Source organism: Uranotaenia lowii, chromosome 2, assembly GCF_029784155.1.
Source record: "Uranotaenia lowii strain MFRU-FL chromosome 2, ASM2978415v1, whole genome shotgun sequence".
In the NCBI taxonomy this organism is placed as follows: domain Eukaryota; kingdom Metazoa; phylum Arthropoda; class Insecta; order Diptera; family Culicidae; genus Uranotaenia; species Uranotaenia lowii.
In genome coordinates this window covers 136,540,576-136,566,209 of record NC_073692.1, presented here as the reverse complement: position 1 = coordinate 136,566,209, position 25,634 = coordinate 136,540,576, and the positions used below count along the sequence as shown (strand labels likewise).

The window sequence follows — 25,634 nt, the reverse complement described above, 5'->3', positions numbered from 1 at the left end:
GCGATCTTCGGTTTGAAATAGTAGCGTGGAATGTTGGCTAACCATCTCTTCACACACGCCTTGAATAACCCTGAATTTTTCGGTCGAGCCTTAAGGGCATCTGTATTCGTGGTCTATTCTTGGGTCTAATTTATACAAGAATTGAACCAAAGAAATCAGATCCGATCCAATGAAAAAACTGGCAACTGCACTCGTTTTCCATTAACTGTCAAACGGTTTAGAACTGCGTCAAATTGGATCCAAATCTCATCAGTTTTGGATCCATCCTTATACCAGCTCTAAAAAAAGTTGAGTTGAAACTGGTATTGCTGGTATAATGGATCACCAATGCGGTTGCTCGGGTCGGAATTTGGGTCTAAACCGGCTGTTTGGACCACGGATACAGGTGCTCTAATAAAGTTGATTTTTTTATGCTTTCGTCCAAGACTTCCTTCAAAGATGATGTTTCTTCATAGCGAGTGCATGTCGATGAAGGATGTAATGACTACTACCGCAACTTTTGGTCTTTTATGTTGGGAATTTTGAAATCGATGACTGTGCTAAAACAGCAATTTACGCCACCGGTGCCGGACGGACTGCTTTAGCGTGGTCGAAAACCGTGTTTTGCATACACCGTTGGGACAGTCCTTAGGATTTCGGTAAAAAAATTACCGAACTCGGTGATTTTCGTTTACTGTGTGGCAACGGTTTGCAAAGGAACAAATCTTCTTCGAAACATTCAGAACCTTGATAGCGAACAAATATCATCAGAATTGCTAGTCTTGCTATATCTGTGGATTCGTCAAGCTACATGTTGAATTTTGAAGTTATCAATCGCTTTCAACATCTTTGGCCATGTCACAAATTCGTACTATATTTTTTTTCTCATGTTTCGATAAAAACGAAACGATAAAAAAAAATATCAGAATTTTTCAAAGTTGGTTTATGATTTTCGTTGCGTACCTCGCGGAGCACTTTCAAAAGCTTCGCGGAGCACCAAGTGCTCCGCGGAGCATGATCTGAAAACCCCTGGTATAGATCGTAGGATGCGAAGGGTACATTCAAGTACCTACTCTTTTTTGGCTTTTAAAAACAGCGAAAACCAAAGCTTTTCGTTTTAAAATTGTTGTACTTTTCCACAGGAGCAGACTTTTGGCAAACCATTTTATTTTATACAAAACAACCAGCAAATATATACTTGCTAGGGACCTTGCCACGAGCATACACGTTATAGGATTCAAACGCTGGAATTTGTTTGAAATAGGGAACTAGCAAAAACTTGTTGTTTGAGGTTAGGTTTAAATGACTCATACTCATAACTAGACAACACTTTCGGGTTATTGGATTAATTTTTTTTGACATTTTAGCGAACTTCACTTAGTTTTTCTCTGATTAAAAACTAATAATTCTGGCATGAGACTTGACTTCCTTGATGACTCTGATCCGTAGTTGCCGATCATGTGCCTCCAATGCTTGATTTGAACTTTGTGGATATTTTTGATAGTGTTTTCACACTTTTCCATCACTCATACATAGTAATTCTTTGAATAATCAACGGATTTGTCAGCTATCAATTTGAAAATGGTAGATTTTGAAGGAAACAAAATATTTTTTCCATTTTCTCTTGCATCGTAAATATCTCAGAAACGCGTAAATTTAAAATTTTGAAAAAAATAGGTCTGATAGTACTTTTTACAGGAAGTAAAATGCTCTCAAAATTTTGAATGTCCGATTACAAGTAAACGAGCTATAAGCAAAGAAAGTGTCCCATTTCTAAAAGAACTAAGCTTTAAACCAAGTTTTTCCCAATTTGAAACTCAAAGTTATAAGTTTTGAAACGTAGAAAAAAGTTTTTAGAAATTTTCATTTTAGACTTAGTCATTGATGATTATGTTGAAAAATTTCATGTTGATCAAAGTTACCCCGGGGATCAATGTTATCACGTTTCACGGTAATACTTTTGTCTTTCCGATTTTTTATCACTGCCTCTTGGATAAAAATAGGAGTTTTCTTAAGAAATACCTAGGAGCATAGAAGGTGTATCGCACCATTTACCAAAATAGATCCTGAACTTTAATCTTCCCCTACAAACACAACCCTTTCCTTGGATATTTGTATATAGATTCGCAGACGTATATATAGACGGTTTCTATTAGGATATATTGACAGTTCTACACGAACACCACTTTAGCAAGAGGCCTCAGCCCTAACCTCAAACCATGGGAGAACTGAATTAATTTTTGAGAAGGGCGCACGGTAAACGCGTTATTCTGGTACTAATATCGACAAATTCGCCCTGTGGAAAAGCGATACACAGATGTTCGTGTTTTGATTTTTTTGGGTGTTCAGGGTTGCCAAGTGATTTGATATTTGGAAAATGATTATATATATTTTTAATTGCATTGTTATTGAAAAACCTTTTCATGAGGACTGAGAATTTGCAACTTCCCGTAGATTTCGATTTGAATGTGAAATTCAACGCATCATTTATCTGAACGAAATAACAACTTACTATCGCGAATTTAAACGATGTAGCGAATTTTGTGGATATGTTCAACAAAATCAGAGCATGTAGGCGATTATTTTCAAAGTCAACATAGACGAGGTTTTCATTAATTTACTTGTTTGTAACAGTGCATGATTTTGCATTCGTTTAGAGATTAGAAAAAACTTTTTTTAATCTACCAAACCAAGCAGTACATGGAAATATATTTCAGATGTTTTGAATTCACCTTGGAAATTCATAAGCAAAAGATGGCTTTTCTTCATCCATTTAGGAACGCCCCGTAATGAATTCTAACTTTTAGCTTTTGAAAGCTGAAAAATTTAGTTAATTCAAAAATATAATAATTAGTATAAAACAAGCAAATACTGTGGTCGTGCGAGGTTCATCTTGTCGCTAGAACGAATTTGATAGACTCCCTTCGGGCCCGAGGAAAACCACCCTATGTTCCAGTGAGGGATGTGTTAGCTGTGCTAGATTTGGACTACATGTTCGAAATTTATCTTTTTCTAAAAGCTATCGATCTCCGTCTATAATTCTTTTCAATTTCCTATTTCCCTTTCTATCTTTTTCTTTTCTTGAAACAAAAAGTGCTAGACCTAAGTAATCAATTGTTATAAACACAAAACGAGTTTGGCTCCTTAAAACTCAAAGGTATGAGCCGTTTCAAATAAAGTAATTTATAAAAAAAAAAAAGCAAATACTGATTTTAGTAACGCACCTAGCATCACTGGTGAGGCTGAAAGCAAATCAAAATTTGAGGTTATGGCTGAGGCCAATTTTTCGCCAATACTATCGTCCGTATATACCCTTATAGTTGGTAATATTGACTTACCTTTGTTTATGAACTTTTCAAATCTAGTTTTTGGAATATATAGGGACAAAAGGTTGTTGATTGATCCTAGAAAGTATAGTGCTAACAATCATTCCTCATTGACTACTAGGACGTGGTCGGCGTCGTTATTGATATTTTTTTTAAGAAAGAGGATAAGTTTTGTGTACTGAGAATGTTCTGCTAATCCCAAGCACCATGCTTTTAACCCTTGCACAAAATTGATGGCCTCGATCAATCACGGAGTAGCAACCATTGCATTGGCGAGGTTCTGCTTAGCCACACCAGCGATCACGAAATTGTAAATGCGTTAGTTCATCAAAGCCTAATAAAATATGTTATGTGAAGCTAAGGACGTAGCTGGCATCATTATTCGAGTACTAGTACGGACACCATTATTGGTGCTAAGAAATTCGTCAAATTTTGGCAACAGGAGAGTTTTTTTTGGCAATCACAAACGCCATCTCTGTTATTCTGTGTGTTGATCAAAATTGTAATTTTCATCGAATTTATGCCAAATTAAATATAATGTGTGAAATTCCTTGTGTAAGTAAGTTTGAAAAAGTACGTTGAATAAAAAGCAGCATTTTTGCTTGGCGATGAAAAATCCCAGATCTAATGTAATGGATACTTTCTATTTTGAAAGAGATTCAATTTAAACTTTCAACATCACCTCACCCTGTTCCCAGAACCAAATCCTTACTGCTGGCTTTCTGCCCGGTCAAACTAGTTCCAATCTAATTACTCACAGAATTTTGTGAAACTACCAAAGCTTTAGAGCCAGTAGCAGCGGCGTAAGTCAAGTGACAACTTTCTTATGTCTCTCTTTGTCAAGCGTAAAATATTCACTTGAAAACTGTTTTCCAGTGGAATATCCTCCGCCCCATTCAAAAGACCTCTCGGGGGACCCCCACTAATGAAAATTAGCGAATGTTTCTTATTGGCTGACTGCTGACAAAGTTTGGCCATCTTTGGAGTTTGGGGTCCCCAAGATGAAGGTACCCGGTTGAGTTCGGTTGAGTTGCCGCCGTCATTTTCTGCCAACAAACTAACCCTCAGAACGGAGACGGTTCATCGTTGTTTAATCTTTAGCGAGTAATTTGAATAATTTGTGCCGAACCTGTATGTCGGAAAGTTTTTTCGATTTTATTTATGACCTTGCGCCGTTTTTTTTCCTGGAAACAAATTTGTTTGGAACATGGGAGTTTGTCGAAACATTTCCACTGCTGGGAAAAAGCTTCCTTGGGGTAAATATATTTCGTTTTTCGTTGCTGCTACCTGTTTTTCATTCTTTATTGCTGTAAACAATCTGATTTTGTTGTTGATTGCTGATCTGCATCAGCAGTGACGTGAAAGTAAAAAATATTCATGGAAGATAATACCGCAAACAAAAACACTTCGCCGGAAATCCAATTTCCACCCGATAATCGATATATTTGCCATAACCGGTGTGGAGTAAAATTGCCAAAATCCTTGAACGGTTGGTTTTCTTTTTCTACGGCTGGCTGTCGTCGTGTTGATTTGTGCAATTTCGATTCGATTTATCGCCCCGGAATTGTTTATCAATTTTTATGAATTTCTTACTCTTGGGGTAATATTTCTGGAGCAAGCGTTCAAGCAGCATAGTTCTACGGTGTCATACAGGAATTTTCTTGCAGTTCAGCGGAGCATAAGGAATCTTAGAGGAAAAGGGCGGACGCGGAACCGTGTAACAGTTTTGCCCCAAATGCATTGCGGTAGTTCATGTCGGATTGCAGTTGAATCATCCGGATGCTCGCTGCTTAGCAAAAAGCTAACCTGGTGACCTGGTTTGTGTGGTTTCGTTGAAGCTCTTCCTATTATTGTTATTGCCATCACCATGTCGTTCAAGGTGTCCTGAATCGCTGAACGCTTCGTTCTGCTGCTGCTGCTAGTAGGGGAATTATCCGGGAAGATTTATTGCTTTAGTTTGCATTCGTTTTGCGCGCCGTGCTCTGTTGTAAGTCAAAACTGTTTTAAAAGTTTTATTTTTCCGTGTTATCGTATATGGTTTCACTAGGATCTGAAATGCATCTACTGCTGTAGGAAAAAAATTGTGTCCCTGTCACGAAAGTTGGTGAGGTTTATCAATATCCTTGCTTGTGTCATGGATGCGACCATTTTAAATTGAAATTTCAATAAAGTTCCGAAACTCATTAAATCAAATGCAGTAAGAAAGCAAACTGCTTGGAAACTGTGAAAGATTTATTGTCGAGATAGAGCATGCGAAAATTTGAGTCTTATGGTTGAATTACCTCGCGATTTAATTGGCTTCTATAGGCTAGAATACCTTTTTCAGAACTCTTCGTAGAATACTGAGGCTTTATAAGAGTTTTCTGCAGCGCTCTGAGCAATTTCAATACTTGTAAAACGCAACATATCTGTGCATAAATAACACAACATAACAAACAGTGTATGTGAAGATGGCGACAATTAACTGGTCATGAGTAATAAGAATAAAAAAAAAGAAATATGAACCGATCGAGAATCGAACTTGAGCCCTTCCAGTCCAGAGGCTAACTCGTCAGTTGAAATTTTCCCGTATGTGTGTCAGCTTCGCCCATTCATCGAAAATCACTCCACCTCAAAATCGTTAAAAACCAATCAACAAATTTACAAACAAACTTATAATTTTCCCGATTCAACTTGTTTTTGAACAAAGTGTGCTGAGTGTATTAAACAAAGCATGAAAAATCACTCAATAGAAACATTTTTACGACGCGACGGTGCACAATGAGAAAAAAAGTTTATAAACTGCGAAGAAATTCAATATCTTCTCTTCTAAAGGGTGATACGGTCGAAATTTGGTCAATATCAACTTGACTTATTTCTTTTAATTTTGCATTTTTTAAACCTGGACACCCCTCATTTGAAAGGTGTGTGTGTGTAGAATGTTGCTCCTATTTTGATTTTGGAATTCACTCTTCAGTTGTCAAAATCCCGTCCAAGGAAGAAGAGCAGCGTATCAAAATTTTGCTCGCGCATCGCAAAAATCCGAGCTACTCGCTCGCAAAGCTGGCAAAATCGCTAAATCAACCGTTACAAATGTAATTAAAGTGTTTGGGGAACGTTTGTCGACTGCCAGGAAGTCTGGATCGGGGGGAAATCGAAAACCGGAAGCCGCTGAGACGACAAAGAGAGTTGCCGGTAGTTTCAAGCGAAACCCTAACCTCTCTCTCCGAGATGCCGCAAATAAGCTGGGTGTATCGTCTACAACCGTGCATCGAGCCAAAAAACGAGCCGGACTATCGACTTACAAGAAGGTAGTGACTCCAAATCGCGATGATAAACAAAATACGACGGCCAAAGCGCGATCCCGGAGGCTGTACACGACGATGCTGACGAAGTTTGACTGCGTGTTAATGGACGACGAAACCTACGTCAAAGCCGACTACAAGCAGCTTCCGGGACAGGGGTTTTATACGGCAAAATGAAGTTTGGCTTGAAAAGCTGCAGTTTCTTAGCTTCCGGGACTGTCAACCAAGAAATTTACGTGAAAGAGTGTTTGAATAAACGTCTGCTGCCTTTCCTGAAGAAACACGGTTGTTCCGTACTGTTTTGGCCGGATTTGGCATCTTGCCATTACGGTAAAAAGGCCATGGAGTGGTACGCCGCCAACAACGTGCAGGTTGTTCCCAAGGACAAGAACCTTCCCAACACGCCAGAGCTCCGCCCAATTGAGAAATACTGGGCTATTGTCAAGCGGAACCTAAAGAAGACCAAAAATACTGCTAAGGAAGAGCAGCAGTTCAAGGCAAACTGGCTTTCTGTGGCGAAGAAGGTGGACAAGGTGGCTGTACAAAATCTGATGGCAGGGGTTAAGCGTAAGGCCCGGCAATTCGGATTTGGAAATGCGGAAGCCTAACGGAATATTTTTCCTGAATTTTATACTAATGAAACTTGGAAATGAAATTTAATTTGATTTTTAAATAAACGATTTCACCGATTTACACGCGTTTTCCCTTGACAAAATTTTGACCGTATCACCCTTTACATGAACCAAATCTATGAAAATATACTTTGTTTTGTAAACAATCCATAAAAACACTGATTTGGACTAGAAAAATTTGAACAAAAATTAACCTATCATGTGTGATTTTTTCCGAGGTATCAAATGAAGGCTGAAGGCACCACACGCTTCGAAAAAAGGAGTAATGGCTATTTTGACCTTCATTCCCCTAATTTTTTTTTTTACAAGCTTTTTTCTAAATAAATGAAAAAATTTTGGGAAATGGAGGATAAAACAGCCATAATTTCAGTTTACGATGCGTGCGGTGGCTGAAACAACCTTCTTTTCATTTCTCGAAAAAAAACCACACAAAGTATGTCTCATTTAGTTCAAAAATTTCTAGCTAGAACTTGTTTTTTTTATGAATTAATTGAAAAATGTAGGGAAATCAAGGGTAAAAACAAGATTTATATCCATTTTACGATGCGTGCGGTGGCTCAAATAGCCTTCATTGAATTCCTCAGAAAGAAATCACATTAAACTAGCTTCATTTGGTTTAAAATTATCAAGTCCGAACATGCTTTTTTGCAACATGTAAAAAAATTGAGGGTAACACAGCCATAACTTCATTTTCCAATGAGTGCGGTGGCTCGAACAAGCCTTTTCTGAACCATTTTAAAAATGTTGGGAAATTGAGGGTAATACGGCTAGAACTCCACGTTCTGATGGGTGCGGTGGCTCAAAGAGCTTTCATTCGATTCCTCGGGAAAATCACATAAAACAGCATTCATATGGTTCCAAATTTTCATGTCCTAACATGCTTTCATTTAAATTAATTGAAAAAAATGAACGGAAATTGAGGGTAAAACAATCATAACTCCATTTTCCGATGCGTGCAGTGGCTCAAACAGCCTTCATTCGATTTCTCGAAGAAAATCACACTAGATAGGTCTCAAACAGCCTTCATTTGATTCCTCTAATAAAAAAAACACACACACACACAAGATAGGTTAATTTTTGATCAAAATTTTCTAGTCCAAGTCAATGTTTTTCTGGATTGTTTACAAAACATAAGGGAATTGGGGGTTAAAAAGGCACTATACAACCGTTTGTAAGCTCGTGCGACGTCGGAAACTATGTCCAATCCATTTTTTTTGGAGATTTTACTAAATAAAGTATATTTTCATAGATTTGGTTCTTATAGAAGGAAAGATATTGAATTTCTCCGCGCTAAATTTTTTTTTTAATTTTAAGTGAAAACTTTGATATTTTGTAACAAAAAAAATCTTCTTTGAAAAGGATGACACGATTAAATTTTATTGATATCCATTGGAATCCAGCTGAGTTACAACAACGCGAATGAATGAATTCAGGTCACAAAATTTGATAAAAAAAAAATTTTTTTTTTGGGTAAACTGTTTTAAACCTCAAGTTGGTCGGATTTCTACAAATTGATTTTTTTTAACATGTTCGTTATTTTCAAACAAAAATATTGAAATGATTTTTTTTTCGTGAATCATTATATAAATTTGAAGGCTCTCAATAATGTTTCAGAATAACTTGAAATTTTGTGACGTGAATTCAGGCCACTACTCTGTTCTGTTGAAACTGAGTGAATTCACGTCACAACGTTGAGGAGGCTTAAATTTGTTCATTGTGGTTCAATCGAGAAGCTACGCACATCATATTTAGGGTAATTGTATTCTCTACTCTGGCTCAAAAAGGCTTCGTTGGGTTCCTCAAAAAAAAATCACATAAGATACGTTCCATTTTGTTAAAACAATTTCAAGTCCAAACATGCTTTTTTTCTGAAATAACTGAAAAATGTAGGAGGTTTGAGGGTAAAAACAGCCCCAAAAGCCTCCATTGGATTCCTCAGAAAAAATCATACAAGTCTTTGTTTTATTCAAAATGTTCAAGTCTAAGGCTGATGTCATGCTGAAGCTACAAGCAACGCAACGCGTTCACACGACAAACCAGCTCTTATTTGATCTCGCATGGATTTGTCGCGCTTTACAAAGCGCTCAGTATGACAGGTCTGCGCTTTTTCCATGGATATCAAATGAGAGCTGGTTTGTCGTGTGAACGCGTTGCGTTGCTTGTAGCTTCAGCATGACATCAGCCTAAATTAGTTTTTTTTCTGGATTGTTTACCAGGGCCAGTTTAAGCCATCGGGGGGCCCAGGGCAATTTTTCTCGGGGGGCCCCTATGATTCGTTTTTTTTTTTTTCAAATGCTATCCCAGAGAATACAAAACATTTTAAACGTTTAAAAGAACTGGAGATATGTTCAATATATTCTCTTCAAATAGCCATGTTTTCGTTGTAGAAATTTGTTCCAGGTATCTTCAAATAAAAACTGTTCATTTATCAAGTGCAAACATTGCGGAGTGTTTAGAAATTTCTCAAAAATGAAGGTCTGATTGGGGCTTCCAAATGCAAAATTTTATTCTCAATTTTTTATACTCTTATCATCAACCAAAATTCTCTGATTTAGAATAATGACCGAATAGATATTTTGAATGTTTTTCATTTCATCATTGACCGTCGAGAAATTTTCACCTTATGACAAATGGAAAGTATTATGAAGATTTGAAACATAGAACACAATATTGAAAAAAATAAACAAAATAATTAAATTCAAATTTTATAGAGATACAGATATAAGAGTTGAAGAATTCAAAACGTCAAATTAAGTTATTTTCACAACCACAATTCAGTGTCTCATATCCAAATCATAATTTCAAATCAAGTTTAAAGAATCAAAATATTAATTTAATATAAAAATGGAGATTTAAAGTTACAATCACAGCAGAAATTGCACCAAATGTATATTTCAATTTTATATCTTTGAAACACAAAAAGCGTTTTCATGAGATGTTTATGAATATGATTCTGCTCAGATTAAATTTTTTTTTATCAAATTGTTTTTCTAGATGTGACAAAAGTTTCATTCGATGCCCCCAAAGCCAAAAGGGTAGAAGTGAAAAAAAAACAGAATAGAGATTAAATGTTTATCATTGAAAAAAATTAGATAAGAAATCCAAATGAGTTTAGTACCATAAACAAAGATTGTAAGTTCTCAAAATTCGAAAAACCATTAAACTGAACTTCAATAACTGAAGAAACAACACAAGACTTGAAAATCTTAATGAATTGAATCTGGAAAAATACAAGATGGAAATAACAAAGAAATATTCATGTTAAGAGAATCACTCAATGATATTAGCAACTCAACTATGAGATCGTTTTAATGATAATTTGAGAATGATCATTTAAAAATGATTCAGGATATTAACTTCAGTAGATGGGAAAATGTTGGTCAAATCAGTTGAAAATGCTTAAATACGAATCTTAAACCTAAGACAGAAACTGGAATGGAAATTCAATAAAGAAACTGTACTGTCGATTGGTGCAACTACAGTTTTTTTTAAATAGATTTTGTTTTCAAAAATAGGGAGGAAAAAAGAATTTATCAACCAACGGTTATTTCAATAAAAATGATACATAAGTGAAAAGATTTAATAATACCCGGTATTAACCCGGATATTGCCCGGGTAAAATTCTGAGATGTTTTTCATGAAGCTTCTCTGTACTCTCTTAGCACTGTGAGCCAGTTTTGACGAAATTAGAGGCTACTTTAGAGCAGTAACCATTACTTGGAAAGTTAACGTTAAAATAGACATTATAATTGTGCAAGATGTTTGTATGGAATGAAAATGAGGAGATCCTGACAAAATATCCTGACTGACATGTTTCGGTAAAAAAAATGAAATTTGAGATATTTTTCCTCATATTTTTTTCGAATTCGGTTTACATTTTTATTCCCAGATTTTGAAAATTTTGAACTTCAATACGAAGATTTTGATGTTCTCAGCCCGAAAAATGCGGGAGAAATTTTTCATTGTTTACCCTAAGGGCCCCCCTTAATTTATGTGAGAGGAAAAGTATTCTAGATATTAATTCACGGGGTATGTTTGTTACCAAACCTAAATTTAGTTTTTTGTTGAATGTAAAATTTCTTTAAATATTTCTGTAATTGTCAAATTGTAAAAAAGTGAACAACCCTAGTTGATATACAACATAACAGTGAGTTACCGGATGAATTGTTTGCACGGTAACTCACAAACCAGCTGATAGCAACAACAACAACACAACATAAAGTCAGTTGAAAATAAATCTCGTAGCGGCAACATCAGCTCCGTACTACTTGTTCGTTTTTGTCGGTCGAATTAAAGTAATAAAGTGATGTTTTATTCGGTCAAACAAGTGTCTCTGTTTCCGTTCTAAATTGCATCCGAAATCTTGATCGGTGAGAAATTGTGTTGTGTGTGGAATGCGAACTGATAAGGTGCAATAAAACCTTCTTTCTGACCCGTCGGCTGTGGAGTAGATGCGAACGAACCAACTGGCCAGCGCAGAGGAAATTGTTTGCCATCCGTTCTGTGCTGCTACTTTCCTACACCGTTGGCGAGCAACGGAAAGTAAACCCTCCGATTCAAATCAAAAGCGGTAAGCTACCCCTGAATCCTCAACATTGGTCCTTCGAGCCGGATCGGAGGAATTCCCCACACGGAAGGTAGCGGTGAGTACACCATTTTATTTACTCGACGCGCTGGCTGCATCAAATTGGGCCATTTTGCTTGCCTTTTGTACTGCTGTACATTGTTCGACGAGCCGAAAAAGCGCACAAAGGAACCAAGCCAAGCCGTTTACACAAATCCATCAGCAGCTGTTAATTGTGATCGGCTGTTATGTTTATGCTCTACACCGGTCAGCAAAAATTGGAAAACTTGGATTTGATGTTTTTTGTTGATTGAAATTCGGACTTTGAATTTTTATTGGCGAATTCAGTCCTTTTGTACCTGAGGCAAATATTGGCAATATTGATTGAAATTATATGCGATTGGGTGTGAGTGGGTGGCAGTCTTCGCGAAAGAATTGTGTGTCGCGTCGGGAAGGATTTTTTCGTCGATTTTAACACACAATTCTCGGTTTCGTTTCGTTTTAAGTTTGATACACCGCGACGGGAAGGATTATATCGTACGATTTGTATCATTCTTCGTCGTGTAGAAGTGTAAATCCGCGACGGGAAGGATTTAATCGTACGATTGCTTTACACTTCCGCCGTCGTGTTAAAAACCAGTACATCGGTTCGGGAAGGATTTCGTTTTCGTTTTTTGTGCTGTGTTTTCGTTATCGTACAGTGGTGGTAGCAAGTGTCAGTGTTTTTCAATATGCCGAAAACCAAGTCAGACGAAAGAGTGGAGGATGCTATCATTCGTCGCAAGGCCATCCTGACAAATCTATCGGATGTTGAAAGGTTTACGAGAGAGTTCAACGTAGATCGTGATGCTGGGCGCCTTCAAGTTCGACAAGATCTAGTTGATCGGATCTACGACCAGTTCCAGAAAACGCAAACCGTCATCGAGAAGTGGGATGGACCAGATCGGCTTGAAATGCGTTTGGCTGAGAGATCAACCATCGAAGAAAGGTTTTGTGAGGTGAAAGCATTCCTGTTGAACAACATCCCGGAAAGGTTGAACAGTTCTACATCAGCAGAGCCGACCGCAGCAACCAGCACAGCTATGTTTCACCTACGCCTGCCCAAAATAGATTTGCCGAGGTTCGATGGTGATTTTTCGCGATGGTTGTCGTTCCGAGACACGTTCAAGTCCATGGTACACTTGAATCCAGATGTTCCAGCGGTTGCAAAGCTTCAGTACCTGCTTCAGAGTTTGGAAGGCGAAGCCAAGAAACCTTTCGAGTCCGTAAACGTTGAGGCTGACAATTATCTTATCACTTGGGAAGCGTTAATGAAGCGGTATGATAACCAGCGGTACTTGAAACGACAGCTCTTCAGGGCAATGTACGACATTCAACCTTTAAGGAAAGAGTCTTCAAAGGATCTTCATACGTTGACAGATGATTTTGACCGCCATGTGAAGGCCATGGCTAAACTGGGTGAGCCGGTAGGTTACTGGGATACTCCACTAGTGAACCTACTGTGCTACAAACTGGATCCAACGACTCTTCGAGCCTGGGAGGAAAAAACGAGCGACCTTAGAGACATCACCTATCAAGAGCTGATCGATTTCCTGTATTCTCGAGCGATGATGCTGAAGACGATCGTCTCAGAGGAGCAGCACTACCTGCAAACGATGCCAACGAGGATGACGGGATCCCAACCGAAGAAGCAGTACCGATTAGTGGCCAATCCTGTTGCGTCGGATACAAAACCTGATCCACCGCCGTGTATTGTATGTTCGGAACGACACCATCTGTTTCGCTGCAGGAAATTCGCCAGTTTCTCTCCCAACAACCGTCGTCAAGTTGTTACATCGCATCGTTTGTGTTGGAATTGTTTCAATTTTGGACATTTAGCAAGAACATGTTCCTCTCGACACACTTGTCGTTTCTGCAACGGAAGGCATCACTCTCTCCTCCACGATGCAATCAAGGCCACCTTTTTCAATTCGCTGCCGGAACCAACGTCGTTATTGTCGAATTCGCCCCTACCAGCTCCGCAGCGCAGTACCGCCCCTACAGATGCAGATCCGCAACCATCAACTTCGAGCCAACAAGTATGTATGACTGTTCAGGCATCAACCAGTACAGTTTTGCTAGAAACGGTTATGCTTATGGTGGTTGACAGTACGGGAAAGGAAATTCCGGCTCGAGCGCTACTTGATTCCGCTAGTATGTGCAGTTTTATGACGAAGAAGTTGGCCAACACCCTCGATCTCCGCCGTTCTACCGTTGACATTGCCGTTTCAGGGATTGGTGAGTCATCCAAGCAGATCAAGCGCCAGTTAACAGCGAAGATTCGTTCAACTGTATCCAAGTATGCAACGGAGCTAGATTTCTTGATCCTGAAAAGGCCAACAGTCTGCCTACCGACTGTGGACATTGATGTTGCTGCTTGGAAAATACCCGATGTCAACCTGGCTGATCCATACTTCTTCATTCCTGCGGACATTGACCTCATTGTGGGCGGAGAAGTGTACCACGAACTTCACAGTGGCAGCAAGATTTCCCTCGGCATTGAAATGCCGACTCTAGTTGAGACTGTGTTTGGATGGGCTGTATCCGGATCGGTTCCAATAAATTCCTCCGAAACTCCCCGGTTATGCCATCTTACGACCATCGATCGATACCAAGAACAATCCTCCGAAAGGTTCTGGGAACTCGAATCTCTGTTGCCGTCTCAAGCTCTGTCAGCTGAAGAAACAAAGTGTGAAGAAGTGTTCAGTGCTACCACCACTCGCGATTCGTCCGGTCGTTTCGTAGTTAGATTGCCACTCACTAGTGATCCCCTGGTACGTGTTGGTGAATCAAGATCCATCGCCGAGCGCCGCTTCGGAAGTCTAGGGAGGAGACTTAAGCGAGATCCTGCCACTCGAGAAGCCTACGTTTGTTTCATGGCCGACTACGAACGTTTGGGCCACATGATCAAGTTGACTGATCCAGTAGACGACTCTGTCCCCCACTGCTATCTACCACATCATCCAGTCTTCAAGGAGTCAAGCACAAGCACCAAGCTCCGTGTTGTTTTTGACGCTTCGTGCAAGACATCAACCGGTTACTCCAACGATATGCAGTTGGTGGGACCTACTATCCAGGACGATCTACTGTCGATCATTATGCGCTTCCGAACCCACCCAATCGCACTCGTAGCCGACATTGAGAAGATGTACCGCCAAATACAACTGCACCAAGACGACTGTGCGTACCAACGAACTCTCTGGCGCCAAAGTCCCGAAGAGCCTCTCGCAACGTTTGAGCTGCAGACTGTTACGTACGGTTTCGCTTCAGCACCATTTTTGGCCAATCGCACGTTACAACGCCTCGTTGAGGATGGAGTCAGTCGTTTCCCTGTTTCCGCTCCAGTTTTGAAGAATGACTTCTACGTTGACGACTGTTTAACTGGTGCCGAAGATGTCGAATCCGCCGTTCAACTCCGCCGAGAAGCATCCGCTCTAGCTGCTTCTATCGGTCTTCCACTCGAGAAATGGGCATCCAATGTTCCTGAAGCGCTTCGAGCGTCGTACCAAGCTGATTGGAAGGATGTCAATGCCACTACTCACCAATTGCATTTCTTCTTGAACGCGTCGGAGAAGGCTTACGGTAGTTGCTGCTACATTCGGTCCGAATGTTATGGAGTCATTCTTGTCATATTGCTGACATCAAAGTCGAAGGTCGCAGCGCTGAAAAGCCACAACAGTATTGCCCGTTTGGAACTTTGTGGAGCAGTTCTATCTGTCAGCGTATCCGAGACGGTCAACCGTGCTCTCGAGTTGTCAGTCATCCAGACGAGTTCAACGAATCGTATCTTCCGAATGTCCTCCAGTGACCAGAAACTAAGGCGCTCCATCGCTCCCTGCCTGCGATACCTCCGCTTGTTGAAAGCTGCTGCACGGAAGTCTGAAAGGGATCCATTCCGAGCGCTAACCACCGCCGATCTGACAGAGTTGGCTCTGTGTCGTCTTGCCCGGAAACAGAGTTTCCTTGAGGAGTTAGCCACCCTTGCATCGATCGGCCGTCTTCCATCTTCATCGCAGTTGAAGTACATCCGCACAAAACTGGATTCGGGTGGAGTCATTCGGATAAGAGAAGTTCTGGCCAATGCAACCGTTCCGGAAGCTACGAAACATCAAATTGTTCTGCTCGCGAAACACCCATTTTCAAAACTGTTGGCGAAGTTTTGTCATGGGAATTTACTTCACGCCGGCCCACAACTAATGCTCGCCACGATCCGTCAAAAATATTGGATCATTGGTGGACGCAACCTAGTGCGCCGCACATTCCATGAATGCCACACGTGTTTCCGAAGCAGACCGAAGATGATCCAGCTGATGAACGTGGGCAACCCGTTGGAGAACCAAAAAGCTGCAATCCCTGGGAACAACCAATGAGTAGAGCTGCACTCTAAGACAGCTCCTGCACAGAATTTTATGGATCAGGTGATTGCGGTTCCAATATTTTTAAACGTTGTTTGTTGGTCTACTTGGTTCCTTCTTGCTTCCCAGAACCACTTTTCGTCGTCTCCGCCTGTACATTGCGGACCTCCTAGAACCAGTAGTCGCCGATTGCAGCCTGAATGAGTAGAGCTACACTCTAAGTTAGCTCCTGTACGACAATTTTGAAAATCAGGTGATTGCAATTCCAATACCCCCTTATTTTGTTTGTTGGGCTACTGGGTTCCTTCTTGCTCCGCAGAAATCAACGCTCCGATGGTCGCACTTCATCGTTTCCGGCTTCGTGTGGTGGACATCCTTTCCCATCGAATACTCCTAGCACCAGCTGATTGAAGGCAGTAGTCGGTGGTCGCAGCTTTTATGAGTAGAGCTACACTCAAAGTTAGCTCCTGTATGAAAACTATAAGCACCAGGTGATTGCGGTTCCAATCGTTTTACTGTATGTTTGTTGGTCTACTGGGTTCCTCTTTGTTCCAGAAGGCAAAGCTCCAGATGGTGTCCGTACCGCCCAGTACCAATCGCTCCTCCTGATCCCCCTGGTGCCATGATGCGTCCCGTTGGTCTACGCAGCCGAAGATGAAGGAAACCGATGAAGGCTCCCCAATAATACCGAAGCAGTGTTGAAATGTCCGTGCCATTTCAAGGTGGCCGGAATGTTTGTTACCAAACCTAAATTTAGTTTTTTGTTGAATGTAAAATTTCTTTAAATATTTCTGTAATTGTCAAATTGTAAAAAAGTGAACAACCCTAGTTGATATACAACATAACAGTGAGTTACCGGATGAATTGTTTGCACGGTAACTCACAAACCAGCTGATAGCAACAACAACAACACAACATAAAGTCAGTTGAAAATAAATCTCGTAGCGGCAACATCAGCTCCGTACTACTTGTTCGTTTTTGTCGGTCGAATTAAAGTAATAAAGTGATGTTTTATTCGGTCAAACAAGTGTCTCTGTTTCCGTTCTAAATTGCATCCGAAATCTTGATCGGTGAGAAATTGTGTTGTGTGTGGAATGCGAACTGATAAGGTGCAATAAAACCTTCTTTCTGACCCGTCGGCTGTGGAGTAGATGCGAACGAACCAACTGGCCAGCGCAGAGGAAATTGTTTGCCATCCGTTCTGTGCTGCTACTTTCCTACACCGTTGGCGAGCAACGGAAAGTAAACCCTCCGATTCAAATCAAAAGCGGTAAGCTACCCCTGAATCCTCAACAGGGTAGTTGTTATATAAGTTTTCATTCCGATTTTATAGTTTTGATAACTTTTCATTTATTTGTAGAAATTTAGGTAGTATGATTTAAGTCATGTTACAACTTTTTTTCCCTCGGGGGCGGGCCCCTTGAGCCGGGGGCCCGGGGCAATTGCCCCTTTTGCCCCCCCGGCCTTGTTGTTTACCAAATATAGTGTAATTAGGGGTTTAAAGGCACTATATCTTCGTTCGTAAGCTCGTGCGGCGTCTGAAACTACATCCAATTGATTTTTCGGACATTTTCACTAAAGGAAAGTACTTTTTCATAGATTTGTTTCGTGTAGGAGGGAAGATATTGAATTTCTTCACGGTTTATACACTTTTTTCCCCATTGTGTAATGGTTTAAACCAGGCATGTCAAACTCGTTTGGGTGTGCGGGCCGCATTAAAAAAAATTTATGACGTAGAGGGTCGCAGCAAAAATCAGTTAAATCGGTACATTCAGTTTTAGTTTTTTTTGCAGTAATATTTTAAATAAAATCAGTGGTGTTTTTTTGTGACAATTTAAGACGGGGCTACGCGGGCCGCATTGACCTAGACGGAACCTGGCAAAATCTGGTCATTTGAGTTTGAAATTTTCGATCAAAAATCCGGGCAATATCCGGGCAAATTGGGTCAAAACCCAGGAATTACTCAACAAAACACGAGTAAAAAAACTTATCATCAGATTTTAGATCGTATTTTAGGCTTCCAAAAAACCATTCATGATTATTTTTATAAAACTTTCTCCAAAAATTTCGTTTTGGACGCATAAACATTTTTTAAAAAATAATTGGTTTTTTTGCTTTGTTTAAAAAATGCCTAAATGCTTAAAGTTAGGTAGCATAAAAACACTTTTTTTATAACATAAAATCTATTGAAATTTTTAATCCCATAACAGTCGGATGAATAAGAAAAATTTAAAAATTTTAAAATATGATAGGTTAACTTGAGAAATTCTGTGAAATCTGTGAAAATTATCAAATTTTGTAAACCTGAGATATGAGAGCTGAGACATGAGTAATGAAAAATGAGACTTGAGGCATGCAACCTGAGATCTGAATCCTGAGAACTGATACACGAGATCCGAGACTTGAAACACTCAAGACTTGCGACTCGTGAATTAACATGGTGCTTTTTGCACTACTCGCATTTAAACTCGGCTAAAATAAATCTTGGTGTACAACTTTCAAATTGATGTCTTGAATTGTAAACAGCTTGCTTACTCTGGTTATTTTTCTTCAATTTATAATCGCCGACAAGGCTGATTGAAATGTTGCTGCCAATCTTTATAAAAAATAATGTAAAAATATGTCATTTTCGAATTGCTCGAAAATTGCGTTACGTAATATTTGAACGGCCCCCAACAAAAAATTTGTAAGTTTAATTTATGACACTTTACCATCCTTATGGCATTCGTGTCGAATTGCGTCTACTGTATTTTGAATTTAAAATACTGGGCTTTAAAATTAGAGATTTGCAGTGATTATGTAAAACCACAATGCAGGTTCATAATTAGGCACTCAGTACATCAGTGCTCTGCCTCTGTTTATTTTTGTGTCTAAGTAGGCTGTATTCATTTTTCCAAGTCATACCGCAATTAAAATGGCGACAGAACCAAATGCACCCTTTTCTTATTTCCCGAAACGGGAAAAGTGCATGACACCATTCTGATACAACAGCTTCCGGCCGGGGCAACGACGACGACGATGCACTTGAGCCAGCATAACCGAGATCCAGCAGCAGTAGAAGAGTAAAAAGCTTTCGCAAAGAGAGTGCAGTGCCCCCTTTTGGATCGGCAGGCAAGTGGAAATTCGTTGTCTAGGTCTGGGTTCGGACTTCGGACAAGTTTCTCCTCATCTTTCCTCTTGGACAGTTTTTTTTATTTTGTTGAATGGTTAAAATTCTCTTGGTTTTTCTTACCGGGTCTGTCCTTTGGTTCAGCTTTTTTGGAAAGTTGAAACTGGATCATAAATGGTCGGTTGCAACCGAGGGAAGATGCATTTAAGCGCCGACACTCTCTTGTTTTCTCCTCCTTCTGAGCTAGGGTTGAAACATTGGTGGATGCTACGTTTATGGATATACTTACTTCGCTTCTGCTTTTCTCCATTTTAAAATGTGGATAATATATACGGATTATAAGTATCTTAAGAAGGAGAATTGTCCTGGAAAATATGCAGTCTGTCCGCTGCAGAAAGGATAAAGCGATACGAATAAGGTAAAGTTTCTTTATTAAGAGATAGCTCAAATTATGTAAAGCTTTTTTCGGCGAAAAGATTTACTAAAAAATTTAAACGCTGTAAAAGTAAGAATAAATTTCAGAATTCACCAAGAGTTTCCGGAAGTATGTTTCCCAAAAGAAATAAACGATTTATGCAAAATAGTTTGGCCGCTTCTCGCGGACGAGCCTCTTTCTGTTTGCGATTGACGTGTACAAAATCCTGTTTCGAGTTGATCAAAGCGTCGTCTTCTCACAATCACCGAAGCAACTGGGTAGGTAACTTCGCTTCATTCATCCCCCGTTCATTGGAATGGACTCAGACACGAGTTGAATAGCCGGCATTTTTCGGCCAAAAAACTGCGTTATACCACCTCAACCGTAGGACCGGCTTCACATAAACATGTAGTTGTTTGATTTGCGGTTCGTTGCTTTTCGCATTCACACGCTGCAACCGGATTTTGCTATGCCCGGCATCATCAGGTTTTGCCGAATATTTCGAGCCGATATCGGATGTCTCAACCTCTGCCCAAATTGTTGCTGCTCTTCCTTCTCACTCTCAGCCTCAGCACCGTGCCTTCAATTACATCACATTTTTTATTCGTCTAGACAGCGGAGCAGCTTCCTCTCGTACCCCCAAAATTACCTCAACCCTCCTTGTCCAAAGTCGAACCCCTCATTGCGCTCAGCGGATCAACCATTTTGATTTTAGCCCAGACAAATTTGTCAGCCGGAGCAAAAACTCCACATCTCGGTTTTTTTTCTGTTCATGCGACTGCAGCCATTGAGGTATTGTTCAACTTTTGAGAGCATCTACATTTAGTGACAAACTCCTCTCGTTTAATACCCCGACACTACGACATGGAGAGTATTGAATTTCGTTCGAAAAATAAAAATACTCCTTGTATTTTTGGGTTTTTCGATGGCAGCCTCTCGCTCGTATGAACTAACATCGTTGATTTATTTCTCCGTATTCTATGCAGACGAAGTTGTCAATCATAATCATTTATGTCTGCCATACAAGCAAGCAAATCGATTGTCTAGCACGTGCATTTAAGGTAGAGATAATAAATTAGTGCTTAGAAATCTTAGAAATAATAACGCTTCTTGTTTATGACACAAAACCTTCATTAATTAATTTACAGCTGACCCGATTAACTTTTCACTACCATGGGTCCAGTAAAAAGTTGTAACTGTTGAACTTTTCCTTTTTTAGTGTTCTGTTGAAATTTGTGTCGTTTCAGCATATTCTCTCCTTCTTATGGAAGATGAGTTGAGTATAGTAAATCCCATCCCCTTAGATAGAGAACATTTTCCGAAATCTATTCACCATAAAGGATGGCCGAATATGCGGAATACATAAGCCGAACATCCGAATACATTGCAACATGTGCTTCGTTTTTCTATCTTCTACTCATATTCTGTCAAAAATATTACTTTTTATTGTAAAAACCATGAAAATATTCGATTTTTTACAAACGCCTTTAGAAGCAACCTTTGAAATCATTGGATAATAAACGCCCCAGTGTAGGCTAATGATGCTCCAAAACATTGGATCAAAACAACTCGAAAACAACACAATATTTACAGTGAAAATAAATTACTTCTGTTATTTGATTCGGAAAAAAGTGGAATTATTTTTTCTTAAGTTTATCTACACATAAAAACAAGTGGTTTGTTGAAATTTCTCAATGAATAAATGAAAGTTTTTGAAATTCTTGACTTTATTTTGAACTTATCAGTTTCAACCAAATTTTTCTGCTGCTTTTGGCGACAAATTCAGTGAACCGATTCAATTTTCTGTGCACGTTTATTTACTCAAATCCAATCGAAAGTTATAATTATAATGCATCCTAATGATAATTTAGGACTAAGCAAAGAAGAAGATCGATAAATCATTTCGATAATAGGTCCGTATTCATGGAAAACTGCACTCCAAAGTTTAGAATAAAACGCGTGGTTTTGTTTACATCTTACCGAACAGCACCTTGAGAGGACTGAGATTTGTCCATAAATTCATGGGGGCATTTTTATCGGATATTTAAAATTGATGATATCTTCAGTTAATCATAAAGCAACAATTTACCACAGTTTTTCATCAATTGATTATTCAAATACATAATTTGGACAATCAATAAAATCAATGGTGAGGATGTTTTAAGCAATCATCTTGGTGTAAAAGCCTATTTCATTTGATCACTTATTACAAATTTAGTGATGGAAAGCCACCTTAAAAATTTAATTTAATTGAAATTCGTGTTTTAATGAATATATGGTAATCATTTTCATTGAAAATATAAGGTATTGGTTTTAAGAGCACATTTGTGTAAAAAGAATACACTAAAAACTCCGCAAAGCTCCAAAATTTATCAAAATATAGTCGCAGGCATTGTACCCCGTAAGGGCATTATGGACAGAAGTACCCTACACCATCACCATGGGCAACCATCCAGTAGGGTTTATGTGTACTGGATAGCAAATCAAAGACTGCTAATCATGGAAAACTTGAAAGTGGAAATTTTTGGCGGATTTTTTTTTCTTCTACTGTTCGTAGCACGGGGCACAAGCAACAGGTTCATGGATGAAATAATAGCTGCCGCTGCACTATTTGACAGTTCCATACAATAAGGTGGCAAAAAGTATTTAGGGTGTTTTGGGCTCTATCTATCTTAACTAATTTTAGATTATTTCACCCAAAAATTGTTTGAAATCAACTTAGCATGTAAGATGATTGGTGTTATTTTCGAACATACTTTTTATTTATATTGAAAGCCGTTAATTGGACTAATTGATGATTAAATCATTAATATTATTAAGACATTTAATGAAATTCAAGCGAAAAATTTGTGAAATGATTGATAAATCATAAAAAAAACGAATTTTAAACAAATCTTTACAGTTTTTGATTTTCTTTCAAAAATATTTATTTACTCATTTTTATCATCGATCAATTTCGTGTGTAAAAATTTAAAACAGTTCTGCTTTCATATGGTGTATTTAAAATTAACAAAAACATGTTTTCTACAGAAATATTTGTAATTTTTTTTTCTTCGTCTTATGAATTTTTCCATTTTACAAAGTCTGATTTCTGTGGATACTAACCAAGATAATGAATTGAAAAATTGGGGATATCTTTGTAAAATATTAAGGTAATTACTAGTGAAATTAAAAAACCGATCCGAGAATATGCAGTGTGTAAAGCATGGATGCAATGATTCATCTTCATAATGAATTGACTCCTTCAGCTGAATAACTATTTGGACTGAGTGCTGAAAACTAATGTAAAGATTTTTATAAATTGTTGCGTCTTGTACGATTTTAATTGCCGTAATTTGTATAATTCCAATTTTAGGTGGCATGCTCTGCGGAATGAAAATCTAGAGAGAAATTTATTTATATAGAAAATTAAACAAAGGTGGATTAGTGCGCCAATGGAAGAAAGCTTTATATGTGTTGAAATTTTAGGCTAGAAGGAAAGGGGTCGTCAATATTAACTTTTCAGTGTTTTTTTTTATATTGACGTTCGTATGCATTGGATACAAATGATAATTATCGCCATGGCCGTAGGAACGGGCGGGGGAATGGCGTTTTTTGAGTTAAACCTTCACCCCCCCCCCCCCCCTCCACCCATTAGGATCCAAAAATTCCAACCGAAATGTTTTTTTAACTCGAAATTTCAAATTTCTTGGAAATTGTGAACAACTTTTATGATTTGAATTTAAAATTTTTTTTATTTAACTATTATACAGAATCAGTACTTAAGAAAGTTTCATAATAGTGATCCAGAATAGAAACAGTGACATTGTTCGCAAATTTTATTTAAATTCACAAGTTGAATTTCGATTGAATAACTGATGAAATAATTCAGATTGAAATCTAGAAAATCAGAATTTAATTAGAGATTTGCGTTTAAGGGTTCTGATACAAACTACGCTTTTTGGTTAGTAATTATTATGTAAAAATTATTACCTTGAGCTTAGATTAAAAAATCGTTTTAAAATTCGTTTTCAGGCTCGGAATAAAAAAATAAAAACTTAAGTTTTATAACCAAGATTATAATATCAATATGAGAATTCTATTAGGGATTCAAATAGCAGGAGTTCATAGTATCGTAATTTTGATTCGGGATTCATAATTAAAATTTTATTATCAATTAGAGTCAGTTTTGAACCACAAACCAAAAGAAATCTCAAATATTAAGTAAAGTTTGGATTTATTTTCAAGATTTAGTTCTTCGAAAAATTTAGATTTCAATTAAAAAAAATATTCACAAGGTTCTTATTATGAAATAAATTATTAATTGTATTTTTTGTAACTGGAAGAACTTGTACTTTATCTTGAAGTGAAAATTCAAATGGAAATTTTTTTGGGTTCCATAAAAATAACAAAGTTTTATACTGAAATCTTAAATTTTCATCGAATTTTCAAGAGTAGAAAATAAATCTGAAATGAACCGCAATATGCTTTTGTTTGTGGTTAAAAAGAATTTGCTTATTACTAGCTAATTAAAGTAAATACGAAAAGTTTACTTAACACTAAACATACCGACACTCTTTATATACGTATATATACCGCCTGGGGTCAAATGACCCCTAACCTAACATTTTTTCTGCTAAAATTCTTGTTTCTCAACCGTTTTTCAGAAAACTTGTAATTTTAGAAAGCTTGTTCAGCTACAATCATTTATTTTAAAGTCATTCAAAGTCTAAGAAAAAAATCGGAAAAAGGCTGTAAGTCAGTTATTAAGTGCTCAAAAAAAAAAACTCACAAAGTGCTTGAAAAAGCTGACATTAGAAGCTATATGTTGCACATATAAAAATATTTTTTTAAATTTTTTTAGATCATGGCCACAAAAAAATGTAGAATAGTGGTGTAAAAACCGTACTTTTTTATGAATCAACCGCCAAAGTTGTTCCAGTCACAGTAGAAATTCTTTAAAAAGTGAATTGGAAAGTTGACATAATTTGTGACGTTTCGGCATCTTTGGATTTAAAAAACACGAAACACAAAATTCTTGACGACTATTCAAAGGTAGCTGTTTTTAGAAACTTTGGTCAATCTACATTTTTTGAGACTATTCTAGCACCTAAATTCGTCTCTGCATTGGATTTTGAGTATGTCATCATTTTCGGGTCACGTTACAAGCTTTCCAAAACTACAAGTTTTTGTAAAAATCGGTTGAAAAAAAGAGAGTTTCAGTGGAAAAAGTGTTAGGGTCATTTGACCCCCGGCGGTATAAAGGGACCATACAAATATTACGTAACGCTTTGTGGAGGGGGAGGGGGTTCAAGAGTTTGTTACGCTTCGTGGGTTTTGAATAGAAAAACTGATACGAATGTGTTACGTAGGGGTGTCGAAAATGATCGAAAATTGAACGGCCCCAAATAGGCAGGGGAACTGGGTCCAAAATGCGCAGAGCGGGCAAGATGCGCCAGCATCAGTTTTTCACTAATCAAACATTTTTCAACATTTCTGAAAATGCAAGTTTAGTCTATTAACACTTTTATGCGTTCATAAACATTTGTGGATCTTCTGAGTTTTTTGTATCACTTTAATTCGACGAAAAACGAAAAAAAATATATTTTAGGAGTTTTTCTTGCAATTGCAATTCTTGCAATCTAAGGAATTACGTCAACTAAAAGCAAAAAAAAAACACCTGTTATCTGTTCTGATGATAAACATGGGTCTTAACATTCATCAAAAAACAAAATATTTCCTAATTCAACAATTATTTATATTATTTGAGCGATTTCAAATAAAAATGTCGAGGCGAAGCAAAGCCATGTCCGCTTATCTTTAAGCATGTTTCATATTTGTGTAAATTTTTGTACAATTTTCATCACAATACTTTAAAAGAAATTTTTATGTTGAATTGGAAAACATAACTTTAATATGAACGGAAATATTTGAAATTCCTGAATTTTATAA

The 25,634-nt window shown here is 38.0% G+C and overlaps 2 protein-coding genes across 3 annotated transcripts in view; both read left to right on the top strand.

Annotated features, from left to right (window-relative positions):
- The window catches only part of LOC129744606 (PRL-1 phosphatase-like), a 209,873-nt gene that overhangs the window by 29,548 nt on the left and 154,691 nt on the right, over positions 1–25,634 (top strand). The gene's annotated exons all lie outside the window — the stretch shown is intronic.
- LOC129741890 (uncharacterized) lies at positions 12,517–16,194 on the top strand. Its single transcript, XM_055733705.1, has one exon. The coding sequence runs from the start codon at positions 12,517–12,519 to the stop codon at positions 16,192–16,194; it is 3,678 nt and encodes a 1,225-aa protein (XP_055589680.1).